General features: G+C 46.7%; 2 protein-coding genes across 2 annotated transcripts; both read left to right on the plus strand.

Moving 5' to 3' along the window:
- The first annotated feature begins 744 nt into the window (after positions 1-744).
- On the plus strand, positions 745-2,913 carry LOC133911244 (protein DELETION OF SUV3 SUPPRESSOR 1(I)-like). Its single transcript, XM_062353447.1, has 3 exons — positions 745-868; positions 965-1,102; positions 2,583-2,913. Exons 2-3 carry the CDS (start codon positions 1,009-1,011, stop codon positions 2,711-2,713), a joined length of 225 nt encoding a protein of 74 aa, XP_062209431.1. The 5' UTR covers positions 745-868; positions 965-1,008; the 3' UTR covers positions 2,714-2,913.
- A 3,226-nt stretch (positions 2,914-6,139) lies between these two features.
- LOC133911254 (kinetochore protein NDC80 homolog) lies at positions 6,140-11,274 on the plus strand. The gene is made up of 4 exons (XM_062353457.1): positions 6,140-7,373; positions 8,873-9,119; positions 10,583-10,729; positions 10,830-11,274. The coding sequence occupies exons 1-4, from the start codon at positions 6,226-6,228 to the stop codon at positions 11,046-11,048; spliced, it is 1,761 nt and encodes a 586-aa protein (XP_062209441.1). The 5' UTR covers positions 6,140-6,225; the 3' UTR covers positions 11,049-11,274.
- The last annotated feature ends 15,303 nt before the right edge of the window (positions 11,275-26,577 follow it).

Genomic DNA, 26,577 nt, shown 5'->3' on the forward strand with positions numbered 1-26,577 from the left:
AATATCGATATAATTGAGAAGCTTGCAATAGGTGATGCACTTACCTTTAGTTTGCAAGATGAACATAATCACCGAGCTCTTGCTATCTCTTTTTCCCTTGCAAAAAAAGTGTTTCAAATGCATGATTAGTCGATCTCGATCCTCTTTGTTCAATCAAAAAGCAAAATTGAAAGAGCAACAAAAAGCAAGATCGAAAGAGCAACAACATTCCAAGAGACGATTTACATCCAGGGTAACCGTGAGAATTGAACGTTTACTGGCCAATTCAGCCTGCACTGCATTTAGAAATCGAGTGGTTACCGATCAACTCAAATTCAAAATTCAAAAAAATTCAAAAAATTGATAAAATTTAACCCGTTTCTACTAAATTACTATACAGTTGCCGCGGTTACTGACTCCATACGATTTTTGAGGTTCCGTTGAATTTGTGAACCCTGTTTGCATATCTCTTTTTTTGTTGAGTTGCTGACGACGGGCGGCTTATTGCCTTTTTCCCATGCCTTATCCTTATATGTGATGGTCTACACTGTTCTTGCGATCTTTCCTGAAGCACGAAGAAGGCCGCGCTAGCTTCAGAACGGCCCAGTAGACGACGTCTCACATCCGCTGTCGGTACTTGTTGATATCGGACGACATCGGATCCTTGTTGATTCCAATCCGACGGCTGTAAATATTTGGTTACGTGGATAACCTCGCTTGAGATTTCTTCCGCGAATTCGGTCATAGAGATTCACATAAACATAACTTTACAAATAGGCCCCTGATATTAACGTCTCTTATAACAAACGCCCCGCTTCGCTCTCGGCTCTCCTCGCTTCTTCCTCTTCCCCAAGCAAGCACATCGGCGGCCGCGCTTTCTAGCAGCCAGGTGCGTCCGATTCGCCTCGATCTCTCCTAAATCGGCCGCCGAAAACCCTAATTATCCTTTCGCGTGCTAACCTCACCGATCCTCTCCGCACTCCAGGGCTCGTTTCGTGTCGGACCGTGTTGCGGGAATAGCGAGTCCCGATGGCGGAGCCGGCGAAGCCTGAGGCGACGGAGGCGGCCAAGATGGACCTGCTCGAGGACGACGACGAGTTCGAGGAGTTCGAGATCGACCAAGGTATAGTTTCGCACCGATTCCTCGCTCGTTACCTTTCTTCGTTGTTGATGCCTATTGTAATGTGTAGCTGCTGCGCTGGCTGATCTAAGCGTGCTAGTACATGACTCTATTGATTAGATCTAGCGAGACTTCCTGATAAATTATCTCATCTTCGGATTTGTGGTTTGGAGGAGGATTAGGGCTGTGCGATCTAGGGTTGTGATTGTCTTTGTCTCTTATTTTTGCGTGAGTGTTACATGATTTGGAGAAGTAGGGTTAGTTCAGTAATGGGAGAGTTAAGTTTTGTGGTTCCTGTCACATAACTCATGTAGCTATCCTGTCTATGTGGGTAAATCCTAGAGTACAAAGTAGCTTGGCGTAACATTGAGCTCACCTGCTGCCCCAGAATTGGGGATTGTGGTGTTGCTCTGCACTGCAATGCACTGCACTAATGCATGTGTTGTAACACTCTTCTTCTGCCTACTTAAGGAGTTCGATATTACAATCTAAGGTCTGTGACGATAGACGATGTTCAGAATGTCACATCGATTATGAACTTTGTCTGTTCATAAGGTTTTGTGGGTTTGTGTGTCTATATTCATAAGGTTTTATGGGTTTATGTGTCTATATCAATTACCAAATCATTTCTCAATTACTCCTTGCAGTCACAAATAATGAAATAAGTGTCATTTTGAACATTTATGTGCTCTCCAAAATATAACTTTGACCACCAATGTCTCTTGTACTGTATTTGTAAAACATAATAAAAGGAATACATTATGAAACGATTTTCCAGACATCTGTCCACATCATTTTCGTGTGTCCAATCGAAATACTGATGGAGATATTGGTCAATGGTCATCATAAATAAAATGGTTTGACTGCACACATTCTAGGACGAGACTTTGATTTTTTACAGCGGGAGCACATGCATGTGCTTCGATTTTTAAACAACACCTGAATAATGACCGAGAAAGAATGATACTGACAGGCGATGATACTTTCTGATTTTCAGCCTAGTTTTTCGTTGTTTGCCTTCATTACTGAATCTGTAATATACGTTTGCCTTCATTACTGAATCTGTAATATATTTTGACAATCTGTATATATCACCTGATCAAGTTGAAAGAACAAGTCACAGACCCTGTTATGCTTGTTGCTTGGTTTCATGCTTTACTTTTTAAGGCCCTAAGGATAAGATATTGTTTGCACTATAGTCTTTTCATGAAGCCATTCCATGACTCATTTGGATAGGTGTATGATTTGTAGTTTCGTCTCATAACTATTTCAGGATTAACTTACATATGGAATGTTTATATTATTTGTTGTGTGCCGTTGCCTGTTCCTTGCAAGACTCTGAACACGGTGCTGATAAATATATTTTTCAAAACAAAGACATATTGTTAAAAGGAATTATCATACATACAATCAATATGCAGTTGTGTTACCTTTATTTCAAAAAAGAAAATCCATCAGGTTGACACTAACTTATGAATTACAGAGTGGGACGACAAGGAAGAAGGCAATGAAGCTGTTCAGCAATGGGAGGATGACTGGGATGACGATGATGTCAATGATGACTTCTCCCTGCAACTGAGGAAAGAGCTGGAGGGTAACTCGTCCAAGAATTAGCATTTGCCGTCATGTATTGGTGTCTGTTGCACTTGCTGGGAAACTGCAACTGTTATTTGTTTTCCATCTTTTTGGCATGTTTGCAGGATTTAACATATAACATTTACCAAATCGAGCATTTTGCTTTTGCCGTGGTATTTCATCTTCTCAAACACTCACACAATTAATATGATCTGAGTGAAAATTTCATTCTTGTTGGATGCCGTTGTAGTGTTGAAGGACTTCTAATTTATTGGGTGTGTTTGGTTGTGTGTAGGAGGTCTTATTCGTATGGATCGTATATGTAGGTTGAGAGGAAGCATGTTGAGTGGAGTTATATTTTTTAAAAAGAAGATTGTTTGACTAGTTGTATCTGTTTGGATACACTGAGTTGAGTTTTTGTTTAGTTTTTGTTTGATTGACAGAATATGAGGCCGTATGAGTGGATGTAAGAATTGATATTGTGATTGTTGCTCAAATGAAGATGATTTTATGATACTGACAAGTGAGTCCGTTTGCATGAACGGATGTAGCAGCTTGCATTCGTCAGGCTAGATTATGTAGTTGTGAGGAACGGTGACGTTTTAAGAGGGGATGAGTGAATTAGGACACTAGAAACTATTCAGCTTTAAAAACTTCACAAGATAAATTTATTTCAATTTTTATCTAAATTTGCTCTAGGTTTAGAGTGTTTAAGAGGATTGTAATCTATTCTACTAAAATAAATTGTAAGTATGTAAATGCGAAAATGTAAATAAGGTAGAGAGACAAACTTGATACAAAGGATTTTTATCCTGTGATATCGATGTCATTAATGCCACTCTAAGTTTATGCTGGAGCTCCACCAATGATATGCTTCCGGTCACGACTATTGAGTCATCAAGTCATAAAGATAAGATCTCAGTTCGGATGAGCCACCAAGTCACAAAGACAAGACCTTACTACAAGCCTCTCTTTCCGATCCCTTACCGTTGTGATCATTTTGGAGCTTAAGCCACTAAGTCAAGGGTCTTCACGTCTCCGTACATGTGTTTTGATGCCGCTCCACACCAAGTCGGAGGGTAAACAAGTTGCCGATGAGTCACAAAGACTCCAAGATGCAGGCGTACCTCTTGGTACACAGTTGGATCACTCCTTAATCCACTCTCTAGATTGTAGCACCTAGCAACACTTCTCTCTACTACCTAATAGCACTAATCACTCTCTAATAGTGTGCTAATTGTTTTGGATGAACACTTTAAGCACTTTGGTGGTTTGGATGTCTTCTCAAGTGTATATGAGCTTCCTTTAGACTCCAGCAGTATGCCACACCTTCAAATGACCGAGTGTAGGGGTATTAATAGTCTTAAACCCGTCAATTATCTGTTTTCCTAATGGCTCAGAAAAGCTATTAACACCTAATGATCCAGTGAGAATAGTAGTATTAACACCAGATCATCTGGTAAGTACAAACTCATAAACTAGCAGTCGGAACTCCACTCATTGCCTTTGTGAATACCGGACACTCCGGTGTGCCTTCAAATCCATCATCGGACCTTCCAATGAGTTATCTTAAGGCAGACCGTGTCACTTCTTCTCTGTGTAAAATACTCTGGTGCATTGATCTTCAGAGCATCGGACCTTCCAGTGGGTTGTTCTTCATTCTTCAATATTTACAGTCGTCTCTGCAAGAAATACTCCGTTGCTATAATTTGGTGAGCATAAATCAAGCACTGAATCTTCCGGTGGGTTGATCTTTAGTTTTCTGCACTCGCATTCTTCTTTGTAAGAAATATTCTGGTGTTACTCTGCACAGATCATCGGATTATCCGGTGAGGTCATTAGCTTCTCTCCCTTTGTCAGAAATCCTCTGATGAGTTCAACACATAGAGCACCAAACTATCTGGTGAGGTTATCAGCCTCTGTGCATAATGCTCCGGTGAGTGCAGACTCTTCTGCATTGGACCTTTCGGTGAGGTCAATTCTTTTAGAACTTCTCCTATTCAATTAAACTTTGTGCCGGTTGCGGTGGCTTCTTGATATATTGCATCCATGAGACCTAATAATATATATTCTTGGTAAACATATTTGTATCAATGACTATGTTGTCATTAATCACCAAAATCACAATTATGGCATAATATGATCATTTTTGCTACAGTAGTGAAACTTGAATCGAGCTTTACTCCCAAGTTAGGTTAAAGGTGTATATTTATATCTGTTGGGCCAGACTGAAATAGTAGATATGGGCAACCAAACACACTTTTTCTTGAGATTATGGGTGTGTTTGGTCCCCCTAATGAGATTTCGTAGAACTGCATCGTATAAGAAGGCCGATGGGATCATATTTGTTGAAAAGAAGAATGTTTAGTTGGTTGTATTTGTCTGAATAAGCTGAGTTGAGTTTATATTTAGTTGATTGAATCTGAAGCCGTATGAATAGATATAAGAGTTGAGATCGTGATTGATTACTCACATAAAAATAATCTAATAATACTGACAAAGTGGGCTCGTCTACAAAAGCAGATATAGAGCATGCATTCGTTGGGCCAGACTGTGCAGTAAAGTTCGAATCGAAATTCACTCTTGGGTTAAGATGAGACTGTATATTTACACCAATTAGACAAGACTGCAACAATATAAGCAGTCAACCAAATAGATTTCTTTTCAGGATTCTACGTATCCGCTAGGTTAGGATGGGAGAAATCCAAAGAATCAAATACAAACTATAGTATCCATCGGCTAGACTGGAGTAACTTAGAGCAACTAAACACATCCACTGTGGCTTAGGTCTAGTGCTGGATCTGAGTGACGCATGCTACCTTCACTCACATTCTTACGAGTGAATTATATTTGGGGGCAGCTCAGATTATAAGGAAAAAGGCACATATGGCCCACATAGCCGCAATAGGGAGGCATACTTTATGAAGCTCAAGATAAACAAAATTTAGTGCCGATATAAGATACACATATCTCTCTGTGTTAGGGAATTATGCATATCATCATTATATTAGTTTAGCAATTATAATGCATGCAGTTTGCTAACATGCTCGAACTGCTATAAGATTAGCATCAAGGAATGACTGTTCGTTTGATTGAGTTGCAGTAATGCAGTCTGCCGATTCTAACTTTTGATACTTGCGATTTTCTTTAGAGATATCTTCATGGAGCATCACATTTGCACACGTCTCAAAGCGATTTGGATGGTCCATAGTTTGAAAGTGATTTCTTAGATTTAACTACGGTGTAACTTCATTATTAACACGGAAGATCCACTAAAAATTAACCAATAAACGGTGTGACTTCATCACTTACACTAAAACCTACTAAAAATTAATCTATATATTAATAATCATATTATATCATAGTGCTGTTACATTGTGATTCTCCTTCCGACCCAGAATACCCTAATTTCCACGGCGGTCCGTTTCCCCAAATAACCTCCCAAAAACGAAACGAAAACGCCCTTTCCGTTCCACTGAGGCACTGACCGCCGCTTCATTTCAAACAAGGCAAAACCCCAGCCTCCCAAAACCGCAAGATCCGCGGCGACCATGCGGCGCGGCGGCGGCGGCGGACGCCGGCTCCCCAAGTCCTCCCTTGCGCCCTCCGCCGCGGCCGAGGGCACCCCGTCGCTGGAGCCCAGCGTCATCCGCCCGCGCAACCTCGACCTCGCCTTCTCCCGCCGCGATTCCGACGTCGCCAGCCTCTGCAGCAGCCGGCCCCCTTCCTCCATCGGCGTGGGCACGACCGCCAGCGCCCCCAACTTCTCCGACCGAGCCACGCAGGCCGCCGCACTCCGCGTCGTCAACGCCTTCCTCGACCCCGCCGTCACCCTCCGTCCGCCCCTCCCCGCCGCCCGCGACATCCTGGCCGCTCTCCGCCACCTCCTCGAACGCCTCCACTTCCCCGTCTCGGAGAAGGAGGCCGGGTTCGAGGACGACCTCCTCTATGTCCTCCGCATGCTCGGCTGTCCCTACAAGCTCACCCGCTCCGCTCTCAAGGCCCCCGGAACCCCGCACTCCTGGCCGCCACTCCTCTCCGTCCTCCACTGGCTTACCCTCCTCGCCAGCGTCTCAGATGATGTGGCTTCTTCCCCCTCTGCCTCCGCCTTCAATGATCTCATGCTCTACACCACCCAAGGATACTCTTATTTCATCTCGGGTGATGACGACGCCGTCGCCTCCCTGGACGACGAGTATGTCTCCAAAGCCCGCGAGCATGCTGAGGCGGCTGTTGAAGCCTTCCGTGCTCTGGAAAAGGAGGCTCAGGAACTGGAGGCGAAGGCGATTAAGCTCACCTCGGGCCCTTCGCGGCGGGAGGCACTGGAGGCGGAGAAGGAGACCTTCACTGCGGACATTCACAAGTTTGAGGCAGTGGTGAAGACCTGGAGCGCTAAGATGGACGAGAAGGGGGATGCACTGCTGGATTTGGAGAAGGAGCTGGAGGCGAAGGTGATGGACGGGCGGCGCATTGCGGCTGAAAATCAGGACCTATTGAAGAAAGTGGAGGCGCAGGCGGTGAATGTGAGGGATGCTGATAGGATGCACAGGGAGATGCAAGTGGTGGAGCGTGACATTGCCAAAGCGGAGAGTGGGAAGGCGGCACTGGAGGACAAGGGTTGGGAGCTTGAAGCTGCGCTGGTTACGAAGCTTGAGGAGCTTGAGGGGCTTGCCGAGCAGTGCAACCAGGCCCTCAAAAGGTATGAATGTGCTGCTAGATCTCCTATAATTTCTTCATTCTTTGAATTTGTTCATCTCCATTCTTCTAGAACCAATGAATAAGTCGTGAATGATTTAAGCACCTGGGAACGCATGCTAACCATATCGTTCTCATTTTACCTGCAGATCAATTTTTTTCAAAAAAACTTTTCATTGGGATGCTGAAAGCTCTATATTTAACCATTTGAATCTGTTCAATACTATTAAGCTCTATAGTTCAAATTCTAGTTCAAAATATCTTAGCTCACAATTTCTAGTGTTTTTGGAGAATCAGATTGCTCTGTTTAGGTCTCTAGGTCTTACTTGTGGCCGTTGCAATTTCTCATATTATTGTCAACAACTCAAATCTGTTTTGTTTCCTACTTGTGCTCATCGCAGTTTACAATGGAACACTTTTGCTGCTGGCATGCCATTTATGCTTGACTAAGGGATCCGTTTCTTATCCTTAATTTATATTGTATTAGTCAAATTTCATTAGCAGTTGAAAAAGGTGTTTGAATGCTTACTTTTTCATAAATTATTGTTGAGGTTCAATTAGCTAAGATTTACTGGGCTACTATCTGTTCCATGTCAGGAATTCTAATGAATGTAAGATAGATTAGCTTGTCCTCATATAGCTATTGGGGATGATCTGTTTTGCTGTTTTCCGGATCATAATGAATGGAAGATAAATCAGCACAATGGAGCTGTTATGGATTTTTTTTTCATTTTTAGACCATTTTAAAATAAAATTTTATTAATAGACGTATTTTAAAAAAATATACTGTTTGGCCACGCCATGGACCTTGGTGTGGCAGCTCATTGAGCCACACCACGGACCACGCCATGGACCTTGGTGTGGCAGTTCATTGAGCCACACCACGGGCCATGGCATGGTCCAACTGGTCTATTTTTGAAACTAAGTTAGGTGAGGGTCTATTAATAAATTTTTTATTAGAAAAGGTCTAGAACATAAAAAAATCGTTACGGGATCATAAAGACCTTTAAAAAAAATTGTTGTCAAAGAAATTCAATACACATTGTAAAAGTAATATAGTACATATTGACATGCTCTGGTATTTTTCCAAAACAACTCAAGTGTAAGGTTCTTAATTAATTGAATCATGTGGACCGTACATAAACATTATTATAGGACAGTTTGGCTGGATATAGACATTTGGGACTATGTGCTAAACTGCGAATCCTGTGATTTTTGACTCTGGAACTTATTGAGTCAGTCGATAATGTGGTAAATTATTATGTTTTTTCAAAAAAATCGGGAAGCAATTAATGTTCTGGGTAAAATTTGGGGACTTTTGTATAACCAGCCGAAATCATGTGACTAGTTGTGGTCATCGTGGTAGCTAAAATATAAAAGCAAGAGATGTGAAACATCTTTTTTTTTACTGTGGTTTTTGTTGTTTCTATTTGCTTTATAGTCTCCATCTGGTAGTCAGTTTATATTATGAACTCATTTTTACACTTCTGGGCCACTTTTCAGATTGAAACCTGATATTGATTTCCAGTACATGCTAAATGCAAAAGGGTCCTCCCCTGCTGAGATACTAGGTCTCAGTTACAAAACAGTGCTGAAACCTGCACTTAAGGCTCACGCTGAGGAGAACAAAAGGGTTTCTGTCTCAAAGCTTGAAGAGTCAGTCGATCTACAGAAGCAGTTACAAGAAATTGTTAAAATCCTGGAGGACAAAAGGAACAATATTTCCAGTCTCCAGGCTAAAACTGATGAGGTTAGTCCATCTTATATGACAAATACTATATTACATTTTACAGCACAAAATAAAATATGATCTTAATTCCCCCCTGTCCTTTTTGAGCTGTTATATGTGGTCAGAACTTATTTGCACAATTGGCAAAATGATGTGGTCAGAACTTTTTTACCCATCACAGTGTTGGAAAGAGCTGCATTACAACTTTTTGTATATGGGCTAATGGGTATCACCGTATGATGCAGACACTATTCAAATCAACATTAGATAATTACTGTAGTTATTACTTTTTTAATTGGTTACTCTAGCACAGGTTCAGTGGCCAATATTTTCTCATAGTATTATGTTGTACTGCTGGTAGAAACTGCAATATAATAAAATGAATGGTGTTCATGTGTTACCTTACCTCTTACCTGTTAGTAGTGACAAACTTAGCTTTATTTTTTGTGACTTTTCATGCAGCTCTTCTGAAATTCTAATTGGCTCATTACAATAGCCAAATTTGGTTCTTTACTAGTCGTTAGTTGAACATGCGGTTGAGCTTATTTCACTTCACTAATGAAGCTGTATCCATCATTTATGGCTCATGATGCACATCACATGGAGTCTCGGACTCTAAGCACCTTCAGTGGTCCTAGTAATGATTTATTAACACATAAACAATTAAACACAGTTAGGCATTGATGTAGATTCCAGAGTCAGTTACTTCAACTTGATAAAACTTTCCTGCTGGTCATTTTAGTATTTTATTGGTAGGATTTACCAATAACCAGGCCCTCCGAGCAGATGATTTACACGTCAAATTTGTGGTGAAGTACTAAGAATTTGGCTTTCACTTGGCACAGTTATTGGAGTTTGGAATCACGCCATGGATTGTACTGTGATGTACTTGAGGGGTATCTAATCTATTGTTTTTGTAAAGATCTGCCTTTTTGTCAGAGCTGTGGGTATGATCTATTAGTTAAAACATAGGCTGATAGTCAGGTGTCCTATGACCCTTTTATCAGAATTTATTTCACTACTGTCAAACTGAAAGTACCCATCACGGTTTCAGAAAGAACTGCATCACGACTTTTATTTATGTGGGTTATTGGATATTATGAAAACAATACCCAAGTCACAATGTTGGAGCAATAAAACAATCAATATACCCATCAGTCCATCAATGTTGGAGCAATTGTCAATCTTTTAAAGTGGATTTTATATTTTCTTATGTAGTAGCATTCCATTCATTATATTATTCTGGATGGCAGCCTTTTTTGGGTGTTCATGAATTCCCGGTCTCATGTTCTTTTTGTGGTGATTCCAAACGTTTACCAATTTAGAAAAAAGTGCTGGACCGTGTATTTACCATACAACTCAAGTTAATTCTAGACTCTCTTACAGAATACTCACAACAACTTATGTCCTCCTACAAAATTATTACATAAGATTGAAGTTGAGCCTTTTTATTTGCTCTTTACATTCCAAGTTATGTTCCCTAGATGGTCGCTCGTCTGAATTCACTGGATCGTGAAATTAAAAATGATGACTCAAGATGCACAGCTGATGCTAGACAAATGAATGATGAGTACGAGCGAAAGGACCATCTCTTGAGCACTGCTGAAAAGGAGGCAGATGATATTTTGAAGGTACTTCTCATTTTTTTGTTTTGTCGGTACTTAAATGTGTTCCTTCATGAGTATAGCATATCCACGATCAGATAACTTACATAAATTTTTTATTTGACAGAATTCTGAAAAGAGGCTCCAAGATGCATTACGCAAAGCTGATGAAGAAACTCAGATGTGTGCGAACGAACTGCTGCAACTTGTTGATTCCATTATGGAGTATAAAGAGTTCATGGAAACAGTAATCTCTCAGAGGAAGAAGGACCTATCTGAAGCTGCAGATTACATAGCATCTTTGCCATCCAAGATGTCATCAACCTGTAAAACTTCTTACACCTGAATGCGAAGAATGTTTCTCATCAAATTGGGGATGCCTCTTATGATAATTGCTATGTTGAGTTTGTTTCTTTCACCTGAAGAAGCTAAACGCTGTGTACAGAATTCGTAGACTATATAACCGCTTTAGTCTCCAATCTTATGTGCCACATTTTGCATTTGCGAATTGATAAATGGATGGTTTAATATGTACTTGGCGAGTATTTCATTAATAATTTTGTGTAAGAACAGATTCCATGTTGCCTTGATACAACCTAAGGTGTAGCTGCTCTTAGTTCCTTTTGCCACTTAAATGCATCTTAAAGCTATCTGTTGTCCCATCGTTTCATGTTAAGCCACCATGTCTTATCGTGTTAAAACCTGACATGCCTGGGATATGCTAAAGTGGTAGTATTGGAGATGCCCTAGAATACGTTGCATTGTTATTTTGATGTAATTGAGCTTTGTTGGCATAGATCTGTCTGTCTGTTACTTTGACAACTGAGTGTATCTTCCGTACGTGTTGTGCCGAATGGTTTTAGGTTGATGAAATGGGGTCGAGACTTGACAAGTTGTTTCTTACCAGAATGCAATGAAATTTCATATCGATTTGTGACCAAAGGAATACTCTGATACTATGATTTCTTCTGAGCAGTGTGCTTTATATGCTTCTCGACTTTCTGCTTATGGTACAGTAAGAAGAGAATGGTATGATAGGATATCGTTTTCTAATAAAAAAACTTTTGATGCTGTTAGCACTGCAAAAGTACAGTTTTTGTAACAGAGTAAGAGTGGCTCACAGATCATACAGCTGAATTCACTTCCTCAAAGGAAAAGAAAAAAAGCCGAATTCAAACATTGCCCAAAAATAAGGCTGCATTCATGTGGAATGTATTTGCTCTGAATACAGCGTTCCATAGTCTAGGTACGTGTCAATATTCCTGAACACAATAACATTAACCGATGAAACCAAAATTTTAGATTCACCAGCCTACCAGTCTAAAGTAGAGACCAGAGAAGCATAATTAACCTTCACAAAAGTCCACTTTTACTCTATGATAGAGTCAATTTTCACCAAAAAAAAAAGCATATTTGAGCTTCCTTGACTTGATGAAGGTTCCATATTTATTTAAACGGTAAGATTATATTTGTTATTAATTAGAGATAGAATTGACTAGAAGATATAGTTGGACTGGATCAGGAATTTTTTATTAGGAGTTATATTTATAGAAGTTATGTAATTGAATCAATAAAGCAAGATAAATTAATCTAGTTTCTAGTCCCCTTCCTTCTATGTCTTCCTCAATATTCTATGTCTCACTAATTTATAGTTCAATCTTTCCCCTAGGAGCCGACGTCACTCAGCTATCCTCCCAACGGATATTTATCTTAACAATATGGTACAAGAGATGCCATATTCTTAATCTAGTGTTCTTCGCGTCACAGTGAGCTACTTGCTATGCCCGGTGATTGAGGAGGTGCTTCACCAGGTCTTCAACCCATATGGCGCGGAGGAGGTGCAATTGTTCGTTGTGGGAACACATGTAGAGGCGATTGTCCGGTTCCGGTTAGCACACAACACAGGTCGATCTCACAACGCACTCCATGGCACAACATCTACAACAATCGTTGCAGGTTGGACATCTAGCACATGCAACCAACACCAACACCTTCACCGACAACAACCTTGCCAGGTTTCGGTTCTGGTGAGGAAGCTAGCTCTCAGGCCATCGAAGCTTTAGCCAAGCCGGTGGTCGACATGCAGAAGCAACTCATCGAATGAGAACAACATGTGTTTGCCGTCTATAAGCGTTCGCTAGATACTGAGAGTTAGCAGGCCGCACCGCAAATCAGCATGTCATCCCGTGCAGCAACTCCTTCACTGGCGGAGACCTCGATGTCCATAGAGGCTTCGGGCGACACAACAACTGCCCCACTTACGCACTCCACCATCACCACCACAGGCAACGGTGCTGCTACGACCGCATTTAGAGCAGACACCATCATTGACACCGAGTCACCTGTCGAAGATTAGTTCCTGATAATATGTCCATAAATTATCTAGGTACCTTTGAGTGCAGGGATTAATCACGAGACGAGACAATCGATGTATACAGGTTCGAGCCTCCGATTGGAGTAATACCCTACGTCGTGTGGGGGTATTGCTGTCGTATATTGATGATCTCAAGTACGAGCAATGATGTTAAATCTATTACAGAGAGTATATCAGATCTGATCTAACCTAAAGCTAAAATCGCCGAGTATCCTCTGCTAGGATTTGGATGCTTGCCTCGAGTTCTCTTTCTCTCGTGTTTTTCTCCTGTCTCCTCCTTCCCCACAGCCTTTTCGCCTTATATAGGGGTGGGGTACCGACTCCTATCCAGTCGTGGTCGATAGGGAGTTGTCTTCCTTGACGTCCAAGTAGATAAATCTGTTTTGAGTACTAATCGTATCGAGTTAGGTAACCAATCGAAACCTTCTAATATGTACTTCCTTGATTCTAGACGTATCAGATACCGCTGATTCGGTTCCGTAATTTTTAAAGCTTCCTAATACGTGTTGTAGATATCCTGTTCGTATATGATATATTCCTTATGCGCATATTGACCAAATGAAAAAAAAGTTATGATACATGCAAAAAAGAAGTTAGACCACCGGCCCACCCAAGAATCCCACTCCGGTCAGTGGGTTCAGTTAATGAACTTGTAATGATTGTTCTTCTTGCTATCTGAAACCAAATCCTACTGGCTAGGTGGAGCCAGCCCTGTATGACTCTTTTATCTCCGGGATTTAACACTCAGGTAAGAAAATTCAAAAGTGATAAACTGATAAACTGCACAAGACTATGAAATATAATAGAGAAAAGGTCAAATTTCTGCAGGCATGAGTGAAGGTCGTGATAGCTGGTTCATCTAACAACTCTATTGAGAAAAAGGTCAAATTTCTAGTTCAGAAATAAAGCTGGGAGATATATTGTGTATGCTGCATATAACAGCAGTTGTGTGCCAAGTGACCAGCTGAAGCAAGTGTTGCCAAGTTAACTTACATTGTACCATTATAAACTGAGAGACTAATTCTCAATTTATCAACTGAGCCTAAACTGGCATATGAATAAAATGCCAACTGATCCAAAGGACGCTAACTCAGCAGTAAGTTGGGCTACATTCTAGCGCTAAACCAATAAATACATAATAAAATTCGCACTTACCACAAAGGTCATTGATCTTCTTGGCCATTTCCTTAATCTCCTTCTCGACATTCTTAATGCTGGTCGAGTATGGGCCCAAGCCTCTGCAGCAACAGCAAGCCAACCAAAATTGGCAAACATCAGCAATTTCTCCCCCAAGCAAATAATCTTAAATCACACACACACACTAACCTAAAGCTGATAAAAGCACGAGTCCTTCACAGAAAGCAGGGAAATCAAAACCCTAAACCCATCTCGAGCCCAAACCGCACCCAATCCAACTCTCAAGCTGTCACATCCCAAAATGCATATAAATGTCATTGAACATCATAAACATCATGTTTAGTTACGAGCATCGTATGAAGTGATGAAAACCTTGTAAAATAGGGCACGATAAAGGATACACAAATTCACCATACACCCTAAGGTTGGGAATAATCTTATAAATTAGTCCATCATGAAAGATGAATATTAGTGATTTTCCCAGATTTTTGGGAATTTAAGTAATACCTTTAAATTTTCTAGAAGTTATGAAAGTAACTAACTTTGGAGAATTTTAGTTTAAATTCCACACTGGCTTTGAAGGTGAATTTAATTCAAGCGGGTTCATCTTGAATTATAGTTGATGTATAAAAATTCTCAAATTTTTTTGGAACACTAGAGCATAATGGGTTGTTTTAATAAAGGGAGAGAAAGGAGAATGGATAAAAGAGAGAGGAAAAATGACACTTTTCACTGGGGCCCACTAGCTGGCCTCCTACTTCTTTCAGCAGCAGGCCATCCCCTCACTCTCGCTCTAGCTCTCTCCCTTTGACTCAAACACACACCCAAAAGAGAGAGCAAGCTCCCTCACTTCTCCACCCAAATCCCACCTCAAGAAGCTAAAATCAAGATATGCTTGTTATACCATAGCGTTCGCTAGTCTTCAAGCTCTCCATTCATCCAAGTACTGTTCTTAATCTCTCTCTCTCACTTGGTTGAAGCAACAAGGAGCAACAACACTTCTCCTACCATGAGCTCCCTCCCTCTCTTTTTCCCCAACAGCCGGTAATCATCTCAACAAGTACATCAGGGTAAGTTTCCTAGAATCCCAATGGTAGTGTTGCACGTGTTAGTTTGGGTATGGTTTGGACCTTCTAGATGTATCTTCGTGTTGTGATGAGCACAACCTTGCTCCTTGTTACAAAGGAGCTAGTAGGAGGGAGATTGTTTAGAGTAAGCACCTATAAGTTTTGCTTGTTTGTTTGGTCAATGAAGCCTAGCATCCATGTGTTAGTACAATCACATACTCCTGCGAAATGGGGTTTGACATGCGGGTTGAATCGACTGGGAAATCGATGCAAAATTAAGCATATCCATTCTATCGGATGTTCCGACTTTGAATCGGAACTTCTGATTAATTAAAGATCAGCCCACCCGAGAACCTCTTGTTTGCAAAAACTGGAGGTTCCGACCACAATCGGAAGGTCCAACCAAATACTAGAACTTCCGACTAAATAAAAGTCGCAGCCTGAGGGCCCCATGTTTGCAAAAATAGGAGGTTCTAACCAAATACCAAAAGTTCTGATTAAATGAACTTAGCAACTTGAGAACCCAATGTCTCAAATTTTTGGAAAGTACGACAGATCGGAACTCCGATATACCTATCAGAAATTCTAATGTTACCAGGATGCTCTCATCAAAGGGACTTCCTTTGTTTCGCGTGTCAATGTGCTCATAGCTTAGTGTACTATATCTCCACACATTCATACATCTTGGAGCATACTTCATAGCATTCTTCATGTTAATTGTGATGCATCATCCTTGTTTTAGCGATTGACGAATTGGAGGGTGACATGGGTATTCCTGAGGTGGAACCTGATTGTGTTGTTGATTATGAAGCTACTGAGAACCAAGGCAATCATCTATATGCATAATTCTCCTATATTTTGGTGAATTGTTGATGGTCAATTTTGCTAGTTGTTGCTAGTGTCATATATGCATGATTAGTGAGTTTTTATCGGGAATCGGGTAGAACCTATCTTGTTGCATTTGTTCCTAACTCAATTATTGATTATCTCCATCCTTGTAACCTGGATGTCACATGCTAATGTACAACTTAAAACTTGTGTGAACTTAGCTTAGACATGCTTAGGTTTCCGGTAGAACTCGAGCTATGGAACGTTCCATTGTTCGCGAGCTAGAGGGATTATTTATTGGTTACAAAATTTTGATAAGTTTGGATGATGAGCTTGTGAGGAGGCAAGATTTGGGTGGGTATTAGGGATAGTTCAGGAATGGAGTCTCAAATGTCATAGTCCTGCCTAGATCGATTAGGTACCAACCATTGCTTGCCATTGGCTTAAACACTTTCCTTACTTTCACATATTCAATGAATGTATGAATAAGCTGATTATCCTATGCCACACTAACACTTGACTTATGGCCCTATGACACATAAGAGAAAAATAATGAGGACAAGTAAGGTGATAGGAGCTGAAGGTGGCCAAGATATGCTCGCGGTAACCCCAGTGCCATAGGGGTAAATACAAGTGGGTAGTTCCAGGTATGAGAAATTTTGTCTTAGGGGGCAAGTGGATGGAACCGAGTCGTGTGGGTAAAGATGTACCCCCTACATGATGTAAGATCAATTTTAATTACCTCACTCTTGGTTATGAGCATGCTTGTAGTCCATCCGCATCAATCGTAGAATTTCCAATATTTGGGTGGTTGTGGTTATATGTGGTATGTTGGGAGTTGGCTCGTGTATGTATGTGTTGAGATGAGCGTGTTCTTATGTCGGTTATGATTTTACTTATGTTGTTATGATAGGAGATCATAAGTTGTTGATATATGTTAGGTGCTTACGCTCTTGAGTCATTAAATTGTTTGTGCACATAAATTTATTTAACATTGTGGCCTACTTCTTGCTACTCTTTCCAATTGCATAATCCTTAGAGTCAGGTTATTATATGTATCCATATGAGTAAATCTTGCGAGTACTTTCATACTCATGTTACTATCTTTGAGTTTTTGTAGGTGAATATGAGTTAGTTTATGGCTACTTCATACCCGTCGATATTGATAACGGGCAAGAGTGTGCTACTTGAGATGACTTTGGTGGTGCTTTAGGGCAAATGACACCATCTCTTTTGGTAGTTTTAGATGACATTTGTGCTGTGTAGTGACATTAACATGTTAGGATATGAACTTGATGTATTTTGTTAATTCTAGTGCTTGTTGATGTCATTTTGAGAGCCCAAACTTGTTTATATGGCTCTCTTCCTTTAATTTCAGCATGTAATGCTTTTAAATTTTTGAACTTGTAATGACTTTAAAGACTTGTAATATATTTAAATTACTCTTTCTTTATTATGTCTTGATGTGATGAAGCTTACTATAAATGTGTGTATTATGATCTTTGGCATAAAACGTATAATGAGACTACCGGAATTGGATTTGTTTTAATCATCTAGCGTTTGCGATTGTTACTTTGAGATGTGGGTTAGCATGTGGCACGTCAAGAGATGGGCATGTGCTAGCTCTAATCTTATTGAACAACTTGGCCAATTTGATTAATTCAAATATAATTTAGTCAGTTCTCACACAAGCCCATCTCGAGTCCTTTACAGAAAGCAGACAAAAACACCAACAAGAACCCTAGATCCAATAGATCGGGGAGAGGAGATCCAAATGGGGGTCTCGGCATGCACGTAGGTCTTGATGAGTGTGATGTCATCCTCATCAAGCGGCCACAAGTTCTTATCATGATGAGGACATCACTGCTGCGTATACATGCACTACAAGTAATTGTTCATATTCAGTTGTTACTGTGCTATTACAAGGTCCTATGACACGAGCTCGTGCACGTCAATTAAATCATGATTTGAGCTTATTCCTCTGTGTTCATAACCATACTTATGAGGATGGGATGCTACTAAATAATTCTTATGATGTCTTGTTACTCATAAACATAAGAGAAGAAAACTCTAGTCAAACCCTTGTCGAGGATTGTCGGAGCTTGTTGGGAACTTATTGGACTTCAAGTCTAGTTCCTACTCGTTCTCCTACAATGGGGATGTCAAATCCTGAGTTCCAAATAAGCTAGTTGGGCTCCAAGGCAATTACCACTCGGACTCTAAATTCGTTTCGGACTCAACAAACAGTCGTGCAACAAAAGGAAGATATCTTTGTCATACGGAGTCCAATTGAAGTGTTTAGCTACAAGATGGAAATATTGCATCGTGATATTTCCAACGGATACAACCCTATCAACATATTCCTCATGAGCGATTCGAAATCCTCAAAACAAGTTGACATTGTAACAGATAGAGTTATAGTCGGATTTTGTTTCCTTAGTTTATTTTGTAGTGTCTAGGGGGCTTGCATGCCCATAAATAGAGGCCAGGTGTCACTAGAATAGTCGAGTTTTGTTGAAGCATAGTTTTGCCTAGGGCCAAATGACATTGTCTTTATTTGTGTCTTGCAGCCACCTAGTTGACTACTTTGAAGTAAAAAAAAAATGAGAAAAGAAACAAAAAAAGAGAGAAAAGAAATGAAAAGAAAAGGATAATTTGATAAGGAAGACAAGGTGAAATGTGTTTGGAAAGTTGATTTTGATTTTTGTGAAGGTTCGTCTAATCTTCGATTTTTATTTCCAATCCGGTTTCAAGTGTGCTTGGAAAGTACCCCCAACTCCTCTTTGTGCAGATTGCTCCACGCTACATATTATCATCGTTTTGCATCATTGCTTCATGCCGCAACTACAATTTGATTTATAGCCTTCTTTTGGGCTATGTTGCACCGTGATATCGCTTGTGTCCAAGCTCGCATCTCTAGCACAGTTTAGCTTAGGACAACAAGCTTGACTAGTGCTTTGAGTAGATTTTCAATGTGCATTGCTTATTTGAATACCGCTAATCATTGCTATATATTGAAAGCTTTATCCTAGCTCCTCAAAATTCTATCTCGTATGGATTGTTTGGTCGCCGGGCAATCGCTTCATCCAATCTTCAGGAGGACTTTAACACGCCTGTCGGAGAGTGAACTCCTGTCGCAGGGATCCCGAGAGACCCCTTTTTAGAGATTCGGCCGGGGGGATGATCCTGGAAAAACTTGTTTGGGAAATAAGCGGGAACGGAAATAAATGCGATGGCTGGCGGGAGACGATCACCCTAATGCAAGAAAAAGTGGGTACGCCGGGTTTTAGACAGGTTCGGGCCGCACGGAGGCGTAACACCCTATCCTGTATGAGCACTATATTTATCCTTGAAGGGAATTCTTCAAGGAGGTATCTGGTTCTAAGGGGAGAGCTGTTTACAAAGAGCTTGAGGCTCTTATGTTCTAGCTTTACTTGAGCTGGTTCGAGTGTCTGTCGATCTATCTTTGGCCTGGTTCGTCGGAGATTGTTGGTCGTCTGGTGGTCGAAGGCCTTTTTTTTTCCTTGCTTTTAGTGTTCTCCATCCTTTCCTTTTATAGGCGCGCCGACCTCAACATATCCTGAATGGGAAAGAGGGGACGCGAATGCCAAGGTGCCACGGAGAAAGGCGTAATCATTTCATTTTGGCGAAGTGACAGGGGCGGTGGAGAAATGCGGCGCGCATTCGACCACCAGCCGCTGCGGAAGCCTCGGGGCGCCCTAAAAGGGGCCCACCGGTCAGCCTCAGAGGTGCCCAGTGCGCCCACCCTGTCTTGTTCTTCTGCCAGGGCAGGGTGGCAGGCGGAGTGCTTCGATTCTGGCAACGTTATCCCGAGGCACCTGGATGAAACGGGACGGGGCCCGTGCATTTAATGGACCCACGGCCCCCTGCTAGTGCATGGCAGGGTCTGACACTGGGGCGTGGGCAGCTGAGAATGTCAGGATGTCAGGATGTCAGACCGCGCGTGCCTATTAAATGCGGCATTGGGCCTTTGACTGGATGACACCCTGACGACGGGACCCTTCGGGTCGTTGAATGATCTTGCGCGAACCTTCGGGGCACCGAGTCCTCGGGGGCTGCCACGTGCAGCCCCGAACACTCTCTCCCGAGTACTGCGGTGGGACCTTCGGGGCACCGAGTCCTCGGAGGCTGCCACGTGCAGCCCCGAGCACTCTCTCCCGAGTACTGCGGTGGGACCTTCGGGGCACCGAGTCCTCGGGGGCTGCCACGTGCAGCCCCGAGCACTCTCTCCCGAGCACTTCGGTGGGACCTTCGGGGCACCGAGTCCTCGGGGGCTGCCACGTGCAGCCCCGAGCACTCTCTCCCGAGCACTTCGGTGGGACCTTCGGGGCATCGAGTCCTCGGGGGCTGCCACGTGCAGCCCCGAGCACTCTCTCCCGAGCACTTCGGTGGGACCTTCGGGGCACCGAGTCCTCGGGGGCTGCCACGTGCAGCCCCGAGCACTCTCTCCCGAACACTTCGGTGGGACCTTCGGGGCACCGAGTCCTCGGGGGCTGCCACGTGCAGCCCCGAGCACTCTCTCCCGAGCACTTCGGTGGGACCTTCGGGGCACCGAGTCCTAGGGGGCTGCCACGTGCAGCTCCGAACACTCTCTCCCGAGTACTGCGGTGGGACCTTCGGGGCACCGAGTCCTCGGGGGCTGCCTCGTGCAGCCCCGAGCACTCTCTCCCGAGTACTGCGGTGGGACCTTCGGGGCACCGAGTCCTCGGGGGCTGCCACGTGCAGCCCCGAGCACTCTCTCCCGAGCACTTCGGTGGGACCTTCGGGGCACCGAGTCCTCGGGGGCTGCCACGTGCAGCCCCGAGCACTCTCTCCCGAGCACTTCGGTCTTAGTATTTGGACCCTGCAGATCATCGGGGAACTAGGGTGCTCGGGAACCAGAGGCGGCGGCCCCGAGCACCTTCTCCCGGGACTTAGCTTTTTCTTACCTCGCAGGGTGGTGACATGTGGTGGATAGCCGGCCTGGCCTCGGGACTTAGGGACCCCTGGTTCTGAATACACCGACAGTAGCCCCCGGGCCCGTTGGTAGCCGATGGGACGGAGACTGCGAATGGGCCCTTCGTCGCGACCGAGGCCAAGGCTAGCGCGGACGCCATGTGGCAAGCTTTCGAGAGGTGGCCCTTGCGGACCTAGACCTCAAGTACGCTCCAACGGGAAAATGAGTGGACGCGTGTCCACACAACTTCCGAAGGGTATGATAACCATACGGGCGGCACGCGCGGTCGCCGCGCAGATCGAGGAAAATACGCCTGGCAACCGCTGACATCGCGCGACCGGCGGGAGATTCGTCTGACAGTTGCGTCGATCGAGGCGACGCTTCGCCGAGCGAACCGTCTAGGGCGGCAGTTTTCGAATTTTGAGATATAAAAGGGGGAACGGATCGGTCCGTTTCCCCTTTTTACGCTCTCTTGCACTTGCGCTCCCGCCTTCTTGGTGCTCCGAAGCCCTCAGGAAAATCCCAGGCAACCGGAGCATTCTCCCTTCTCCCTCTTCCCCACCAAAAAACACCTTCCACCCTGTTGAGATGACGAGGGTTGGAGGAGGACGCCGGGATAGGACTTCGGACAGCATCTTGCCGGAGTCTCGTCTGAGGAACGAGGAGGCGGCGGATAAGATTAGGAAGCTGTTGGTACCGGAGGGTCAGGAAGGTGCCGTGGTGGTGAGGCCGGCGACTCTGACGCCGGCGACGACCGTCCCTGGGCGGACCGTTCTCTTCACCTCTTTCGTGGCGGCGGGGCTAGTGCCGCCGTTCTCCGCCTTCTTTCTGCAAGTTTTGGAGACGTACGGCATACAAATGGCGCACCTAAGCCCCAATTCCGTCATGGCGTTGGCGGTCTTCGCGCATCTCTGCGAAATGTTCGTGGGGGTGATGCCGTCGGCGACGCTGCTTCGCCATTTCTTCGTTCTCCAGCCGGTGGGGAAGAAGAGGGGGCACTCCACGGCGGACGTCGCGGGGTGCTGCAACCTTCGGCTCCGGGAAGGCCTGGGGGATCATTACATTCCCCAGGTGCTGCGCAGCAAGTGGGAGGAGTGGCGGCGGGACTGGTTCTTCGTCGACATCGACCCCCACGAGCGCCTCGAATTGCCAGAGAGGGCGGCAGAACCTCGGCGATCGACGTGGGAGGCGCCGCCGCCAGAAGACGCGAGGCTGAAGCCGGTGCTAGAGCGCATCTTGGAGCTGCGCGAGTCCGGGCTGACCTCAGTCATGGTGGTTGTGGACTTTCTGCGTCGTCGGTTGGCACCCTTGCGAGAGCGGGCCCGACCAAGCTGGTTCTACACCGGGCCGGAGGACATCACCAGGACCCAGATTGGCGCGAGCTGGGATCTGGGGCAGGCGGAGCTGCGAGGGATGACCCGAGTGATCACCGGGACGGAGGACATGAGCCGGGCGGAGCTCCCGTGGCCGGAGATGGCGCTCTGCGCCAATCTCAACCGGGTGGCCATCATGGCGGGGCTGCCGGAGTTCGATGCCCAGGGGCCCGTGGACCGGCCACGAAGCCGGAGTCCCGAGGCCTCCGACCTCCCCGGCCTGGAGGAACTTCTTGGCGAGGAGGTCACTGGTAGTTCGGCGCGGGCTGGCGACGGGGCCGCCGCAAGCAGCAGCCGCCGTGCCGGAGAGGAGGGCGCCACTGAAGTTGTTGAAGAGTTGGCACCGGGAGACCGGGGAAAGCGACCCCGGGCCTTGATCCTAGTGCCGGATTCTCCGCCGTCGCCGACGGCAGCGGCGGCATTTCCGGTGCTGGAGCCGCGCTTGGTGCGGATGGGGCCTGCATCGACGCCTGCGACCTGTACGGCGGAGACCGAGACCCGTCCGGCGGCACCCGAGGTTCGCACGACGGCGCCCGTGGCCTGCGTAGTGGCTCAGCCGAGCCCCCAGCGGAAGAGGTGGCGGGAGGAGTCCGGACCGACGGCACCGGACCCGGACATCAGACTCCCAGTGGCCAAATGGCGGTATCGGTGAGTCTTCTTTCTTGCTTTTCCATGGGCATTTTCGGCCCGAACTAAGTTTTGACAACTTTCACTTGTCTCCCGCAGGCCAGCTGCAGGCGCTGCTGTGACGGAGAGAGAGCAGGCGCCGGAGCCAGAGCCGAGCCTGCCCGCTGCGACGGCGGAGGCCGGCATAGGATCGGCGGAGGTGCCAATCGACGTGGCGGCCCCTGGGAGAGAGGCGGAGGTGGCAGCCGAAAGAAGGGTGCCGGCAGAACCTACCCCGGGCGCGGAGAGCCCGGGGCGGATAACGGTGGAGGCGGATGTTCTGCCGGGGCCGGTGGACAGGGCGGCCGATGCGGGAACGCGGCCGCCGTCCGAGACCTTGGCTCCGGCGGAGCCTACCCCGGGCAGGCAGAGCCCGGGGCGGATGGCGGTGCAAGGCCCTGCGGAGAACTCGGCCCCCCTGGAGGCACTCTGCGGAGAAGCCTGGGCCCCACCGGTGCCCGGTCAGCCCGCCGATCTTTTCCTGGCCGCCATTGAAGGCGTTCAAGTAGCGGTTGGGCGGCTGGGCGCAGTGGTGAACGCCAAGGAGGGGGAGCTCGAGGCCGAGCGCGCCCGCCTGGCACTGGAGAAGGCGCAGCTGGCGGGCGCCCAGGAGGAGGCCCGTGCGGCAGCCGCGCGGGAGCAGAAGCTCCTAGAAGACATCCGCGCGGAAGCCGCGCGGGAACGAGAAACTCTGAAGACCGCGCGGGCAGAAGCCGCGCGGGAACGAGAAGACGCCGCCCGCTTGGCCGAGGCGTCGAGGCGGCAAGCTGCCGAGGCCCTTGCCAGGATGGGGCAGGCGCAGGAGAGGGAGGTGGCAGTCGCAGCCCGGGAGCAGGCTGCGGAGGAGCGGCAAGCCGAGCTGACCCGCCGGGAGGGCGCGGCCGAGAAGACGCGCGCCGACCTCCAGCGCTGGGAAGACGACCTCCGGAAGATCAGAGAAGAAATCAAGCGCTGGGAAGAGGAAGTCTCCATCCGGGAAGTAGACAACGAGCTATCGGCGTCTGAACTCGGTGCCCGGGAGGATTCGGTGGTCCAGCAGGAGGATGTGCTGGCCCGGCGGGAGAATGAGCTGAGTCGCCGAGAAGGCGAACTGAGTCGCCGAGAAGGCGAACTGAGTCGCCGAGAGGGCGAAGCTGCTGCTGCGGTGGCCGCCGCGGCTACCAGGGCGGAAGAGAATGCGAAGCACGAGGCGGAACTGGCCGCCCGTGAGCGCGCCTTGTCCGAGATGGTGGCCAAGGCAAAGCAGGCTGCCGTCCCCGCCGCAGCTGGCGGTTCTTCTGGTCCGGCCAGGGACCAGGGACTCGAGGCACAGCTGCGGGCCGCCAAGGAGAAGCTCGAGACCGCCTTTGTCTCGCGGGTCAACCTTGAGCATATGCTGGAGGACATCCTCCGGCTGATGCGACGGGCCGTGGAGAAGGGTGGTCTCGGACGGCTTGTCGACGACAAGAAGGGCGACGGCCCCGCACGACAAGTGTTGGGGCTGCAGCAGGTCTGCGAGCGCCTCGAGACCCTGCCCTGGGCAGTTCAGGAACTTGCCGCCCGGGAGGGACGTGGCTTGGCACGTGCCGTGGCCGAGCACGTCCTGGCCTGCTACCGAAGCAGGGACCCGAACTTCCCATTGGAGCCGGCGCGGGAGGGAGTAGTCGAGGCTGAGGAGGAGGCCGCCCGGGCAGCGGTTAGGAGTACCGCCTCCGTGGTGGCGGCCGGCTTCAGGCGAGAGGTGCCGCCGCCGCCAGCCCCCGGGGACGACTCGGAGGATTCAGCCGACGCCTCTGCCGCCGACTAGGCCTTCTGTGCCCTCTTTTCTTTTGTTGTAGATGTAGGAATGAATATTAGGAGTGAACCCTTAGAAAACGCCTTGTATATGTCTTGTGAATATAATGGCAGCTTTTCCTTGGGCTCGCAACTCCAATTTCTCTGTGTGTTTGATGTTTCTTCTGGTGCTCTGCCTGGAAGTCCCGGGGAGTACTCAGTCGGGCCGTTCCCGACCTTCCCATCCCCGAGAAATGAAGTTGTTCCGGTCGCTGGCGTTGGCGCAGCCAGCCCTCAAGCTCTCGCGAGTCCGCACTGCCTAGGTTAAGAAACGAAGACACAGACTCCCTTGCCCGGGAGATAGATCGATCCTGCTCGGAACACGCCGTGCCTAATGAACACTTTTTCACTTTGCGACCACTCAGTTAGTAGAAGGGAGACGTGTGCGGGCGAGAATGTGACCAAGAGTCCTCGCGGTCCGGTGGTGCCCGGGCTTGAAACGGGCCGGACCGAGCACTGACAGCCTGCCCCCGAGACCTGAGCTCCGGACTACCCGAGTAGCTCGAGCGATAGGATTACCCAGGGTACCCGAGGACTCGGTAGTGCTCGGGGTCCATAAAAGCAGACCGAACACCACGACGACCACGAAGGGCTTCGGTCAGACATTATCGCAAGCACGGTACTCCTTTCTACAAACCGCTATGTCGTTCTGGGAAAAAGTAGACACGCGGCAGGGTTTTTGCGTGCAAGGAGACCACCTCGCCGAACAGATTAAAGCGCGAGAGCCCCCGAGAATGACTCGGGAACATAAATTTACTGAAAGCAGACTTGTCTGAATATAACCACTCACCGGACAGCTGTCGGCCTTCCGGCCAACCGATCCAGGAGGGGTGTGCTTCCGAGCTCGGGGGCCCGGGGACTTGATTCTTTCAACGGAGCGCCCGAGGGCCCAGAGGCATACGAGGCTCCTAGGGTCGGGTGGCCTCGACCACCCAAGCCTAAGTGGTAGGACCACCCGAAGACCCTTGGGGCCGACCAGAGACCGGGGCATTGAAGCCCTCGCGGCCGAACTGCTTGTGATTGCCAGCCTGTGACTTGAGAGAGAATATAGAATTTCTTTGTCTGGTGCGCTCTGTTAGTGCGGTACTTGCTATAGACTGCTCTCGTTTTTGACCCGAGACCTCTCGAATACCCAAACCGGCGAACAAGAGCGGACAGAGGCATAACCTATAGGTCCTATGGTTCGGTGGCGTCCGGGTATGACAGACCAGACCGAGCACCGACAGCCCGCTCCGAGGGCCCGAGCTCCGGACTACTCGAGCAGCTCGAGCGATTGGATTACCCAGAGCACCCCGAAACTTGGTAGTTCCCGGGAGCCTGCCACGACACCGAACACCACAGCCTACCATGCCGGACGTAGGTCAGCGGCGACTGCTCGCATGCATACCGATCGGGATTCTTTTGTCAGCGGGAAAAAAGAGAGAGCGAACTTTTTCTCGCACAACCGAGCTCCTCACCAGACATATTAAACATACGGAATCCAGAAAAAGTATTTTGATATAGCGATTGCTTATTGAAAAACTTAATGTGCAATATTTACAAGGTTGGGTGACATCGACTTACCCCACGGGGCGAAGCCTTCAGACTGCTCGGGCGGGGAGAAGCCCCCGGCCTTACTAACCTGAACCGCGAGCACGACCATCTACGGGTAGAAGCGTCGA

Source organism: Phragmites australis, chromosome 1, assembly GCF_958298935.1.
Source record: "Phragmites australis chromosome 1, lpPhrAust1.1, whole genome shotgun sequence".
Classification (NCBI taxonomy): domain Eukaryota; kingdom Viridiplantae; phylum Streptophyta; class Magnoliopsida; order Poales; family Poaceae; genus Phragmites; species Phragmites australis.